General features: G+C 42.0%; 1 protein-coding gene across 2 annotated transcripts in view; it reads right to left on the minus strand.

The window, feature by feature from the left end:
- Window positions 1–14,249, minus strand: part of CUL5 (cullin 5) — a 31,959-nt gene extending 17,710 nt beyond the window's left edge. The window contains exons 1-7 of one of the 2 annotated variants that reach the window (XM_031606169.2): window positions 13,875–14,249; window positions 7,856–7,965; window positions 5,415–5,514; window positions 3,993–4,169; window positions 1,081–1,222; window positions 306–451; window positions 149–229 (exon numbers count right to left, since the gene is read on the minus strand). In XM_031606169.2, the coding sequence (XP_031462029.1) occupies window positions 149–229; window positions 306–451; window positions 1,081–1,222; window positions 3,993–4,169; window positions 5,415–5,514; window positions 7,856–7,965; window positions 13,875–13,898 (780 nt within the window). In that variant the 5' untranslated portion in view covers window positions 13,899–14,249. Of the gene's footprint in view, window positions 1–148; window positions 230–305; window positions 452–1,080; window positions 1,223–3,992; window positions 4,170–5,414; window positions 5,515–7,855; window positions 7,966–13,169; window positions 13,615–13,874 lie in introns of those variants that run through there. The other variant, XM_090133892.1, reaches the window with a different exon arrangement.
- Between the last annotated feature and the right edge of the window lie 5 nt (window positions 14,250–14,254).

Below are 14,254 nucleotides of genomic sequence, written 5' to 3' on the forward strand. Positions count from 1 at the left end.
AATACAGATTTTCACAAGAAAAGAATACAGTGGATAATTCTTAAGAAAGAAAACAGTTTTGTAAGAACACACTGCATTGTAACACACAGAAATGACAACTCATGGCTAATAATAATATATAACACATAGGATATGGCAATGTACTTACTGCTTCCACAGAGTTGCATTCACGTCTTGTTTCTAAATATCGTAGTGCTCTTTTCTCTTCTTCCTTTAGTTTAGCATCTGCCTGTGCAGAAGTAGAACAGCCATCATTTTAAGCACCAATATTTCCAGAACAAAATTACAGCAGAATTTTTACTTACATATTTCATATAATTCTGTACACCATTTTGTTGTAAATAAGAGGGAGCTTGTGTTCTATAAAACCTCTCCGTTGAATCCAAATATGCCTTTTCAAAGTTATCTCGATAAATCTGAAGTTTATCTTCAGGATTAGAGCAAAGGTTAACTGCAAAGAGAAAGTCTAAACTTAATTCCTGGAAATTCGTGTGGCTAACAATAAGCAAATCTCTCTCAGTGAAGTAAGTTTTGTATTTAAAGGTTGCAATGAACAATTGGATGTATCCTGCAAAGGTACTATGAATTCAAGGTAACCAATCATCCAATCTTTGCTCCAAAAAGACTTAAATTAACTGCAGACAACCAGAAAAACAGGCTGCAAGGCTTTGAAGAAAAGGCAGGTAATGCTGAAATGGCACAGAGGTTTTGTTTTGCAAAGAAGAAAAAAGAGTGGCAGTCTTAGATGCAGCCAGCCCAGTGCTTCTTCAAACTGCCTGAAGAATCAGAAACAGTATGGAAAGTTGCACAGGTGTAAGGTTATTTCTGCAACCTTGAAACATCAAGCAGTTTGCTCCTTAAAAATACTGATTTTACAGAAAATGATACATAGCAAAATCACTTAGAAGTTGAAGATACTTTGAACATAATTTAATTGGTATCTCATATCAATACTGACAAAATCCAAACAAAATGCTGAGACAATCATTCCAACCTTACCACCACATCTGTCAACTTCTACAATGAAAATTCATTTACTTTAGTAAGGAGGCAAAAGAGATCAGTCTGTGCAAGACATACCATATGATTCTCGAACTCCAATAACAAGCTGAGAGTCAAAAGCTTCTCCTAGTCTTTCAGCATGAACTAGCTTCATTGCACTGTCCTGAAGTCTATTTTTTATGTTTGAAAATATGGATTCATTCCATGTATCTAGCATGAGCTGCATGTTAGGAAGAAAAAAAAATCCTGTCACAAAGGTGCCTGCAGATCTAAGTTTGTACAAAAAAAACAAGATATCAGAAACAGAAATAAAGCAAATCAGAATGCAGTTTTCAGGTTATATAACATCCACAGAACTTGCTCTTCCATGTTACAGAGGTAATATTCAGCTTATATGCTAAGCTTACTTTATAAAACTAGACAGCTAGGGGACACACTGATCACTTGATTCAGATATTATAACATTCTGTATTTTTCCTGTATTACTTCAATAGTATTCAATCGTTCTGTGTTATTTCTGTATTTTACAGTTTTCAACAATCAGCCAAGTAACATTCCCAGCACCGGGACGTGTCAGGAGTTGCAACCATAGGGGTACCTTTGAGTCAAACACAGCTGAGCATTTGGCAGGCTCAGTCTCCACAACAACTACAACTCAACATGGCACTTACATAAAGAAAAAAAAAAGAAAAAAAAGATGTTTTTGGATTGAATTTCCCCGGCATGAAAGTTCTACATGCAAGCAAAGCATATTCATCATGTATCTTCAAACATGGCAATAACTACTCTGAATGCTCTTTAAGCACACCAATGATCAGTCTGCACTGACAGTGGAAAGGAGGACTGAACTGTGAAATACACAGATTTAAACTTTGCCTCACAGTTGTGAACAAGCTTACAAAAAATGTGATTAGGAAGACTTGATACTGTTATAAGGCAACGTGAATGGTAAGATTACGTGGGCCTCCATTCCTGCTTTGTACCTTTCAGATTTTAACACAGCAAGCACATGATAAAAGCCAAGTATCCTTTTCAGAGAGTATTTTCTCAATTTCAGCTAAACTTGCAGTTCAGTTTTCTGTCTGTATTGCTTAAAACATTGCAATGTTCTACAAACAAAGCTTTTTTTGATTATGCTTCCTCAATTACTTTTTCATTATCTTAACATCATTAACATGCATGTTACAGTTGCACTGTATGATTACAGAATGGGTTTACAAGAACTGAAATGAGTAACAAATGGAGAAGAAAACAGAAAGAATGTCAACCAACGTCAAAGGCACAGCTTTGTCATGCTCAAGCTGTTTTTAGACACTGTGGATAAAAAATAATCTAATGTAGATATTTGAAGCAAAATATGCAGATCACTTCGTGTGAGTACATAAAAAACTTTCCAAGAATGGGAAAAGTTTTCAAAGATGTTTTGTAGAAACTTATGGGAAACGATGCCAAGTAATTGCTTTCAGCAGTAAGTATGAAATAAGATATTTTGGAGACTGGTTTTTGATGACTCTATCATGAGATGGCCCTAACTGAACTGCATGTGAGAGACAGACATCAGTTTCAGTCCTGAACAATATCTGAACTGGTAGTCACCAGTATTTTCTTATTATTTTCCCCGCCCCACCTTGCCTTTTCTTTCATTTCTTAGTCTCCTGCCACACAGCAGAGTTCAAGTCTGCTACATCTTGGAGTCTCTACTGAGATCACATGCTTTTTCTAACAAACAATGAAAACAATAAAGGTAACCTGAGGTGGTGATCTCTCTCTGTTGCTGTTCCTGCTTCTTCTCCTTCTAAAAGTACAGCAGATTACATGTCATAACAGGTGGTTGGGAAAAAAAAGTCATCCTAGGTAGCCCATTTGAGCTCATTTATTCTTCCTGTCCATATCAGGAAAGTTAAAATGATCTTCAATACCAAAAGAAAGACTGTTAATGAAACTGTATTTCACTATCTATACTTTCTGTGATACAAAAAGATAACAAATGACATTAAACTGAAGAACTTACCACTCTACAACTGATATGCTTTGTTTTTCTGGTAGCAAAAGATAAAAGCAATTTCAAGGACATTTATTTATGGGACTCAGAACACTAAGAGCTCTGCACTCAAAACCCCTACACATTCCTTACCATTCTGATTTAGAGCCAGAGAATGGTTTGTGTTGGAGCCGACCAAAAACACTACCTAGTTCCTGCCATGGGCAAGGACACCTTCCACCAGACCAAGCTGCCAAAAGACCCACCCACCTGGCCTCCAACACCTCCAGGGACGGGGCATCTACAGCTCTCTAGGAAGCCTGTGCTTCCCAATATGAAATCTAAATCTCCCCTCTTTTACTTTCAAGCCAATACACCTCGACTCATCACCACATTCCCTGACCTCTTCAACATGAAACAATGTATGAAATAAGATTTTGCCTGTACAAAACGTTTATTGACGTGACTGACAGCCTGTAGGAAATATGGGAAACTTTGAGATCAACAGCTGTATTTAACTTGAGATGACAGTGTTCATCTATAAAAGACAGATATGTGCCCCAGTTAAGATCCTGCCCTAGGGAAATAAACTAGGAGTAGAAACTACTCACTTGTGTAAATGGAGGTGAGTATAATATATAACATATGCAAGTATGTAAAGAATAGGGGTGAGTTTACAATTGCCCCTCCACTGGGATTTAAATAAAAAAGAAAACAAATTTATTACATTAAAAAATAATAAATCAATGAAACGAAAACTTTAAAAACCCTAGTAAGCTGTTTTAATCACTTGAACAAAACCATCAACAGCCAAAGCAAAACAAGAGTTAAGTTGCCACAGAGATGAAAATAAAAGTTTCACACTTGTTTTGACCCTCACACTGAAGCGAAGCGATCCATCGTATAGCATCCTTGGTGCAATTTCATCTTCAGCTACAGAGTACCTTTCCTAGCCTTATCCAAGGCAGAACAGAGCGTGCAGCACAACTCTTGAACACCTATCACTTACCTTTCGGACAATACTGTCTTCTACATTAGATTTCTTGTTGCTGCCCTGTTTGCCCATTAAAGTGATCTCTAACTGACAAAATGGCTTGGGCAAAATATCACACTGCGTGAAGAACTTGCGCCACTCCACTATGTATGCTTTTAGTAAAGCTGTATCATCTTGATGACTCAGCACTCTCTGGAGGAGGGGAAAGAAGAGGAGGTAATTCATAAACAGACAAACAAAGGTACACTGACTTTGCTTACACTGAAAATACAAAATAAACACTTAGAGCAGAATGTCTACATATGTAAGTGCCAATTAGTTTAGAGCAGTGGTTATCAACCTATGGCACAGGGACCTTCTCTAAATAGTAAAAGGTAACAGCAATGAAGTTGTCAGTATGTTTCCAACTGAATCACTTTTTGTTAAGCCATTTGCAAGCCAAAAAGCTTAAAATCTTTGGACCTATTGGCCTGTATTAGCACAACTACACCTACAAAAGGGCACCAACCTGTAAGAATTGCGTTATATCACACAGAGCAGTAAAGTTTAATTTAATGCATTTACAAGCCTCTCATTAGGCCCAGACAGTTAGTTAACTTGTGTATTTCAGTAATGCCTGGGAGCACTGTACAATGCCTATCGTAAGGCCTAAAGCGATGCCTCAAACAACAGCTCACACAGACCATACTGAAGGCCCAGCTCAGCACAGCATTTATGCATGTGTGCTAGCAAGCTGAAGGGACTGAAATAAAATAAATCAATATGTATATAAGGCTTCAAGCATAAGTAATTGCTTTCCTTTAAACAAAGCTGCAGCGGTGTAAATCTCTTCACTAAAGAAAGATTTTAAAGACATTTTTCTTCTTCCCAAACCTTTATAATGTAATTTATTAAAGAAGTAATTATAAAATTAAAAAAAAAAACCTTGCAGCATCTTTTGCTACTCGTTTTAAAAACAGAAGCTTCCCTTGAATCTACTGATGACTTCAACTATTTGTGGGGAGTCCATAAAACTAGACAGCAAATCTTGCTGAGCCAACAGATGTTTCTAATATGCCATACATTGGACGTATTTAAAGCCATTGATGAATACGTCAGCACACCACTGAAGCCAGACAAAAAGTATTTTCCAGGCAGTAATTTCTTATAGTAAATTTTGCCTCAAGAAATATTCAAGTGGAAGAAGATTCCATAAGTACTGCTGGACAAACAAAAATAGTGCTTTAAAAAAAACATTGCCTACAATGAAACAATGAGCCACAGCAAACGCTCAAGGCTGTCTTCTGTTTTTCAATAGAAGTTCATGCAGTAATTACAATCTCTGGAATATCACAGCATTTCAGACAAAAAAGAAATGTGTTTAGATCCAAAGAAAGTCAGAACTGTTTGGTTATTTTTTCTAATACGAATAGAAGTAATGAAATACTAAGAACTTACTGCTTGTGCTTGCTTAATAAAATCAAGGATGTCTTCTTTCAGAGCCTGATGGATTTTTGCTGGACCTTTATCATCCCACAGGCAAACTGCATGCACGTCTCTAGAAAACAATTTATCCACCTTTTAGTAACAACCACTCAAACCTTAATCCTCTGATGCATGAGGCAGAAGCAGTCATAATTTTAGCACATATAAGAAGAAAAAAAGATATGCATTTTGTTTATACTTAAAAAATATAAGTGGTCAGACTGCACCACACAAACAGAAAAATGTGTTTGGAGAAGGAATTGAAGCTTTAAGAAAGTTCAGGAAGAGGTAACAGCTACCTGACTCAGAAAGGACTGTGCTGAAGAAGGAGGTTTAACGAACACGTAGAAGTCAATTCTGCTTTCACCGCCTATCCAATAACCCCACTGCATTAAGGACAACTTTTTAAAGCTTTTCTTTGACAAAGACGGAAATTACATGCCAACAGAAGCACTGCATCTCAGCCTGCAGTCATTCTACAATACTCTAAGATGCAGCGTTCACTCAAAGTTCCTCAATGCAGGCACTACAACATCCTTTCACTGCAAAGGAAACCAACCTTGCTTTTGAGAGATTTGAGATCAGGTAATTTCAAGATTTAACTAGTTTAATAAGATCACAAACATTTCATGACAGTGGAAGCACATTAAAGTGCAGCTCAACTGCAGAAAAGCTACCAAGTAGCATCACAAAGCAAAATGCTACTTATCAGTTTCAATCAACATTCACACACATTCCTGTTTTTCCTAGCTGACAGTTCAGCAAGCGTAACTTCTATTTCATTTTATATTAAAGACTAAAAAAGGCAAGTTACACTCCTCAACTATATCATCATATCTGATGTGGCCTACCAAGCTTTTTTAAACTCATTACCTCCTTCTGTATTTTCTTCCTCCTTTCAACAATAAGGCCAAGCCTTTGCAGGTAAGTAACTACATAATTTACAGGATGGCTTTGTTCCTATTAACTCAACACAGCTATTCCAATACAAAAGCAACTTTATTAGTTTAACTAAAAAGACAAAATATGCACGATGAAAAGCTCCTTTTACACAGAACAAGAGTGCTGGCCAAGAATTTACAAAGGTCTAGCTAACCTGTGGGACTTACATAGATTTCACAGACAAAAAAAGTGTTAATAAACTTAGAATAACACCAGTTCATAACCAAAGTAAAAAGCAGTGCTGGAAGATTATACACAAAGGTCAGGTAGAAGACACATGTTCCATACTTTTCTTAAAAAGCTTAACAAAATCACTGTCCAAAAACAGAAACCTAGAAGAGCAGGCTCCTTTCCTTCAATATACTTAATTTTGCCATAAAGGCACTTAAGTATGATCCAACAATTCAGCAAACCAGCAAAATAATAAAGGAAAAATTTCAATACTTATGTCGAATTACTGACCTAATTATTAAAGAAAATGAAAGCAATGACTCAGAACTGAATTTGTAACTTAACTACGCCATGTTTCTGGCAACTACTATGGCTGTGACATCATGAGATATTAAAACTCATTACATGATAAACTACCTTTCTGTTTGGTTGGCAGAAAAGCATGACAGGTGCAGTAAGATGGCTCTAAGAAGAATCACTGCACTGTTCTTACTGAAAAGAGCAATAAAGAAGCAGTCTGGAAGACAAGTCATTTCAAATTAAACAAAATTTAGCAAGTGATTTTAAAAAGCAGAGGAAGAAAGTGCAGCACAAAGCAACTGAAGTATTTGAGGAAAAACAACTCCATGTTGAGACAAAGATAATTTTAAATAAACTTTTGATACGTAGGTTGTAACTCACTTCCTTACTATGTTGACAAAGGTGATATGATGTATTTTAAGAAAAAAAAAAAATCAGTAATAGGAAGTAAATTCAGGATTTTTGGAAGGAGGAAAACGCAATGATGTTTTTATTTCGAGAGAGCAATCCGCTTCCCTTAGATTTTTAGAAAGTACAATGATGCAAACAATGTCTGAAAAATGTTATATGTGCTATTCAATTATTCAAATTATACCAGTTTATCTGCACTATCCTTTTACTTCAGTAGCATTTTTAAGTTACTTCAGAAGAAAAGCATTTAAACTGGAATAATGAACTGCCCTCAAGAACTTACTGCCCAAGCAGCAAACAACAGTGTCTCTCTAACAAAAGCTTTGTGGACAGGTGGAAAGCTTATTTACTACAGTTGGCAGAAGGCAAATTTCTGCTGTTCTTCTTCCACCTTATCTGCAAAGATCTTAATCTTAATAAAACAGTACTTCTGTACATTTATTCTGAAGTAGGCACACCTAATAATGTGTAAGCTAGCACTTCTGTCCTGTCTGCTCCCATGTCATCTGCACAGTCTGACTTCTCTATCAGCAGAACCACAAATATCCCTACTGCAGTGAAGGACTGCAGGATGCTGAAGAAGTACTTACGAGAACAGATCAAACCATTGCTGCTTCGTGACAGACTCCTGACGCAGAAGTTTCAGAACGATAGGGCGCATGAAATCCCATTTGTCTTCAAATTGAAGCGAACCTTTATTCTAAAAGGAAGAAAGTAGGGTACTGTTAGTAAAATAAATTACTATTAGGAATTACCTTTAAGAACTGCAGTTTCTATGGTTAGCACAAAAATACCTTCTTGTTGAGCTATCTCAGACAACCTGGCATTTGAGCAACAACCCCATAGCTGAACAAAGCTTTTTGCAGTAAGTATTATTTCCAAAAGCAGCAGAAGCAGCTAACCAACTTCTTCCTTAACGCACCACACCAGTTACAACACAACACGTTCTGGAAAATGTCCTTCACCTGTGAGTGCAGTTATACATGGACAACGTGAGTGCCACTCAGCCGCACCGCTGCAGCCAAGATACACAACAACAGCCACGAGACACAGCTGCAAACCTGGCTGGAATAAATGACTGCAACCAAAGCAGCAGCGAGGAACCAGAAGTACCTGTGGGTGCTGCCACGTACCTTCTTCTCTACTGGGCATCTGGCACGAACAGCACAGAGAGGAGGGAAGCAGAGGAACGTGGCAGCTGCTGTATCACAGGCCCCTTCCTATGGCTTAACTGCCCTCAGGCAATTAGATAGCCATCATTACAGTTGCTGTAATTAAGAATTATTCATGCCAAAAAATCTAATCCCAGGTGGATTTTTTCAAACTCACTACATCATTGAAGAGGAAAGCTAAAGAATCCAAGAGCTCCCATCTCATTCTGACTTCCCAAAAAACCTCACTCACTGCAGTACACAGGCAGACTGCCATTACTGGAAAAACAGAACAAAACCACTTTAAGAGAGAAACAAGTTTCACTGCACACGCTGTAAACCTATTTGCTTACTGCTCCACATCTTAAAAAGAAAATGTGCAGTTAAAAAGATGAGTTGGCTGGGAGCTGTGACAGGAGACTGCTGGTTATCTCCACTGCTGAGTTTACTTTTGAACAGGTCATTGTCTTGGCTAGTCATACTACATGTGACACAATTCACTTCAAACACAGCACATAATACAGTCTAACTATTTGAAATTCTGACAAGCACGCTGCTCTCCACCAGCAGCTCTTCTGACAAATAAGCACAAGCAGCATGCCACGTTCTTGAAACCATCTCCTTCTCAATAATGTGAATGTGGAAATTTAAAAATACATTTGTTGTTTAGTATTTAGAACAAGCACAGTTCAGAACCTGTATCCCCTGCAGCTCCCATGTCTCAGCTTTACATGATAGAAGTGCAGCAGGCACCACAATAACTTGAGCAGCACCATCTCACCACTGCAATGGCTACAGAACAAGAATCTCAAGCAAGCAGCCCCTGTGCAAGTTCAGAATCCTTTCAACACATAAGAAAATATTGTACAATGCTTGGGAAATTCAGAGACGTGGTTTTGCCCATTGGTATCTTCCCCTGTAAAAAAAATAACAACTTGAGTGCCTCATCTTTGAACATCCAAGAGCAGAACACATGCTGCCCCAGATAGGCCTGGCTTTACAATTACTTCCCAGAATTTGATGGCTTTCTCTCATCTTCCCTATTCCTCAGAAAGTGATTAGCCTCTTCCTGCAGACATTTCTGTTCCCAGTCCCTCTATGAGTTCAAAAACTTGACAAACGAGCTGTTGTAGAGTTACAGGTTCAAGAAAAGGCATTATTAAATGAGTAAAACCAGCTTCTTCCAAAGTTTCCCTTTGGAGCAAAACATCAGATCCCATACTTTTTCTGGTAGAGGTAAAAAGCCTGTGCTGCAGTTCAGCCCTGAACACAAAGGAAGATAAAAGAATAAAAATGAATGCTATACCTTTGCCAGTATTTCACTGTAAAACATGGATGAAGAAAACCTGTGTCTGCATGAAGCAGTATCTGTGAGATTTATACCCCAACTTCCCAGCACACACTAAGAATCACAGAATGGTTTGGGTTGGAAGGGACCTCAGGGACCACAGAGTTCCAAGCCCTGCACTGGCAGGGACACTTCCTTCTACACCAGGCTGCTCACAGCCCCATCCAGCCCAGCTTTGAGCCACAGCTCCAAGTGAAGATAAGCAGCAAGGCAAACAGCACCTCTAACTAGAAGTTACTCCATGCACTTCTCTGAAAGCACAAATGAGGACTGATGGCCATACTCTGGCTAAGTGACCACTCCTGGAGTTTAAAATTTAATGCTGTGAAAAATACCTCCACTTGAAAATACTCTGTGTTTTAAAAGTCACTTTACTGAATGTACTCACAGAGATTTAAAGCTCCATTTTAACACAACTTCACTTGAGAAGTATATAATGTCACCACTATATTGAAATATATACTACAGCTTTACTCTTCCTATTCCTCTCTTCAATGAATAAACACTTGTATGAAACATTTTACAATGGCAGGCAAAAAAATCTCCCAGACTGTGTTGGTAGATATTACGTAGAATTAGTAAAATAATACAAATAATGCAAACAGAGCAGTTCCACCAACAGCTCTCCTGACTTGGGTCCTACTGCATAACACAAATCTCCTCTTCATAGCTGCAAGCAAGGTGAAGAGAAGCACAGCAGGAGCAGGCACTGAGTATGGAGTGCGAGCCTAAATAAGTGTGGAACACACCAGGAGCCAGCGAGGGATGAGGAGAGGGAGGCTTCCAGGCCAGGCAGGTCCCAGCAGTCTCCATGCTGCTGCCCTCTGTACTTTGAAACATTCACTTGGCCACCCAAGTGCTCTTTACTGTGTACACTCAATATTTTAGGCCATGCAGAGTGGCAGTCCTAATCTCCATCAGATGCACTGCACAGTACTGTGAAAAAGCAGCATCCTCCATCACCCAGCACATTTCAATACGTCTGTGCTTTTACTACTGAGCTGTTTTCAGACACTATTAAGGCTAATTCAAAAGCGATGAGGTAAGACAGATGAGGTCCTAGCCTACAGTAAGCAGGAGAATTCCCATTCTGATTCCTCTCTGCTACTAGCAGCTCTAAATAGCAGTGAGATGATCATAGCAAAGTCACTACACAAAGCAGAAAGATAGCCATGGGGAAAGCTCTGCTGTGCAACTAAGTGGAACGCAGCATTCACCACAAGCTGCTCTAATTGGAAATAGGCAGGATAAACTAAACATATCTGGAAATATTTTCTTTAAGTTGAAGAACTAGAAAACTGCAGAAACGTTTCCATCTTTAAGCGGCAAAGCAGTAAGACCCACAAAACACAGCTGAAACAAACAAAAGGTAGATCATGGTTCTCACTTAAGTCTACAGCAAACCTGCTACTTGCTTTGCTGCTTCCCCCCTAACACCAGGCTCAGACTGCAACTCAACTTGCTTGCATCAACTCCTGCATTTGCTGCCACCTCCAGCAGCTCCAATAAGGCCTACAGAAGCATTGAGACCTGCTCAAGTGGGTACAGCTACAGGTTTCCTTTGCACTGTGATAAGCTGAGCTGCTTTCTGTTCCAGGAGCTGCAGAGAAACCCGTGTGCCTTCACATCACAAATCGTCACCGCAAAGCCAACAGCTGACACTCCAACACATGCCCTGAGAAATTAATTTACCTTTCACAATTATGAAAACTGCACTAGCGCAGCTGAAGTGATACCCTGGGAAGTGATGAGAGGCTATCAGGTATTCATTCAGCCAGGATTCATTACTAGAATAAGAAAGGAGTATTTCACTTCATTTTCTCAAGTATGCAGAAGGTTGAGAGAAGACAGGGGAAAAACAGAAAACTCTCAGTTCCTGTTTATCCTAGCGAAACTGAGACCCACCTAAACCTGACATGGGTTTGATTACTGTTAGGGTTTTGTTGTTTTGTTTTTAATGCCAAAAAAGCCTTGTATGTTTTTACTACGCAAAGGACAGTGCTTTCTTTTGAATTGCATTTCACAAATCTCAGTCAGCATAAGGCACTGTCAATCGGCAAAACCCTGCAATCAACAGCTCGCTGCAATGGGAGCACACTGAGCATCACAGCTGGGGAACAAAAGCCCTTATCTAGTCACAATTATCTTATTGGTTTAGTGTGTCATTATAAACAAAGCCAAATCACTGTATGACCTTCTCTTTCACGAGGCAGCAGTCATAGTTCATTGTCTTTAGAAAACTCCCTAATTAGTAAGATATATGGCTTAGAAAATACTCCCAGGTGCTCTAAACACCTACGTAGCATTTTTCCAGAAACACACGGTGCACGTGTATCTTTTCGTCCATTTAAAATGCTAATGATTTAAAGGCCAACTGCAGAGATGCCACTACATCAACAAAACGGCTTCAGATCAGTGAAAGCCATCTCACAGAAGCAAGGCCTTTGACTCTATTCGCACTTACTGTACACTGACTCTTTCAAAACAGCTGAAGAGGAATGCTGACAGATCTCACAGGCCTGTTTCTTCTAGCTACTATAAGCTATACAGCCACGTCTTGTCAGAGCACATGTTGGCCTTTCCTGAGATCCTCAGAAGTACTGCAAAGCAGTGGACTAAAGCAATAACAAGCAGAATTGCCTGAGCTTTGTCCAAGCTCTAAAACAATGCTCTCCTAAAGAAATCCCATTTTGTCTCTATAGCTCTGAGTGGAGCTCAGCACTCCACTCAGCATTCCACAGCTTTTCTCCAGCAGTCCTAAATTCTTCCATTTGTGATTTTTAGTTCCGTCTTATCAGCTTTAATATCTAGATAACCAGTTACAGGGGGAGGGAAAAAAAAAAAAGGTAATTGAATGAGGGAGGGAAGATTTAGGTTGGATGTCAGGGGGAAGTTCTTTACTACGACAGTGGTGAGGCTGCCCAGAGAGGCTGTGGATGCCCCATCCCTGGAGGTGTTCAAGGCCAGACTGGATGGGGCCCTGGGCAGCCTGGTCTAGTATTGGATGTGGAGGTTGGTGGCCCTGCACGTGGCAGGGGGGTTGGAGATTCATGATCCTTGAAGTCCCTTCCAACCCTGGCCATTCTGGCCGTTTAATTACATGTCAATTTCAATAATTTTTTATATAAATGAACATGTGTGTATGCTTGCGTGCTTATTTTTAGAAGTGAAACCTTTTTTGGATAAGAGGAAGACACGGAGGTTATCGATTATTTCTTTTTCCTTCTCACTGAGTGTCTCAGAACAGCTTCAGGGCAAACCCATATACCCAGCAGAGGCCTGGCAGCTGAAATGCAAGTAGCACCTCTTCAGAACCGTATCGAAGTATAACACACAGAACCGGCCACACATATACTTCTACACATACGTCCATTTTATACTGCTAACTGATCCAAGTAACCAAACCTGGCAGCCTTCTGAAGGCCTCGCACCCCAATCAGGCTGTCCCAAGGCACACCAGGAGCAGCTGTGCGGGGCAGGCCGGCTCCGGGCACGCTGGCACAGCCCTGGAGGCCACACAGGGCCGGGCCCCGCGCACCCCGCACGGCCCAGGAGGCGCAGCCCTGTGCCGGGCACGGCCCGTCACGGCCACAACTTCGGTGCAAACTTGGTTCGCCTTGGGGTGACTGACATCTGCCACCAAACACCGGGAGGGAGCCGCGAACATCTGCGCCCACAGCAGAGCCGATCAGAGGCCTCGAGGAGTTCTTCCTTCGCAGCAAAGCGCACTTAGCAAAAAAGAAAACGCCAGAACGCGCCGGCAGCCCGAGCGCCGGCACCTGCTCGCGGCGAAGGCGTTCCCCAACTCTTTGTTCAACTCAAAACTCTTTTCCTGCACCGCGGGGTTCCCCGAAATAAACAAAGGCCCGACCCCGTCCGGCAGCGCGGCTCCCCGCGCGGGCTGCGAGAGCCGCGAGCAGGAGGCCACGGCCGGCCGGGCCCCGCGCCGAGCCCGGCGCCGCACACCCGAGGCCGGGCCCGGGCCGCCCCCTCCGCCCGGGGCGCAGCGCCGCGGCCTGCCCGTGCCGCCGCCCGCAGGCCCGGCCGGTGCGGGGCAGCCCCGGAGCCCGGCCCCGGCCGCCCGTCCCCGCGCGCAGGCCCCGCTCTCACCTTTAAGAGATTAGACGTCGCCATGATCCCCCCCCCCCGCGGGGCCTCCCGCCGACGGCGGCTCCTCTCCCCGGGCTGCGCTCGGCTCGGCTCGGCACTCCCCCGGCCGCCGCCGCTTTACATGGCCGCGGGCCGCCCGCCCGCCCGGCCCGACCCGCGGCGGCGGCAGTAGCAGCGGCCGCAGCTCCGGGTTCCCTTGCCCGGAGGCGAGGCCGGCACCGTGCTCGGGGCGCTCGGCGGCGCGACCGGCTGGCTCCTCCGCACGCAGCCGCCCCTCAGAGCCTCATGGCGGCGTCCGCCCAGGAGGCGCTCGGCAGCAGCCCCGGCTCCATGGAAGGGGCCGGCCCACATGATGCGGCGCCGCCGAGCCGGCCCCGCCG

Source organism: Phasianus colchicus, chromosome 1, assembly GCF_987193195.1.
Source record: "Phasianus colchicus chromosome 1, bPhaCol1.hap1.1, whole genome shotgun sequence".
NCBI classification, from domain to species: domain Eukaryota; kingdom Metazoa; phylum Chordata; class Aves; order Galliformes; family Phasianidae; genus Phasianus; species Phasianus colchicus.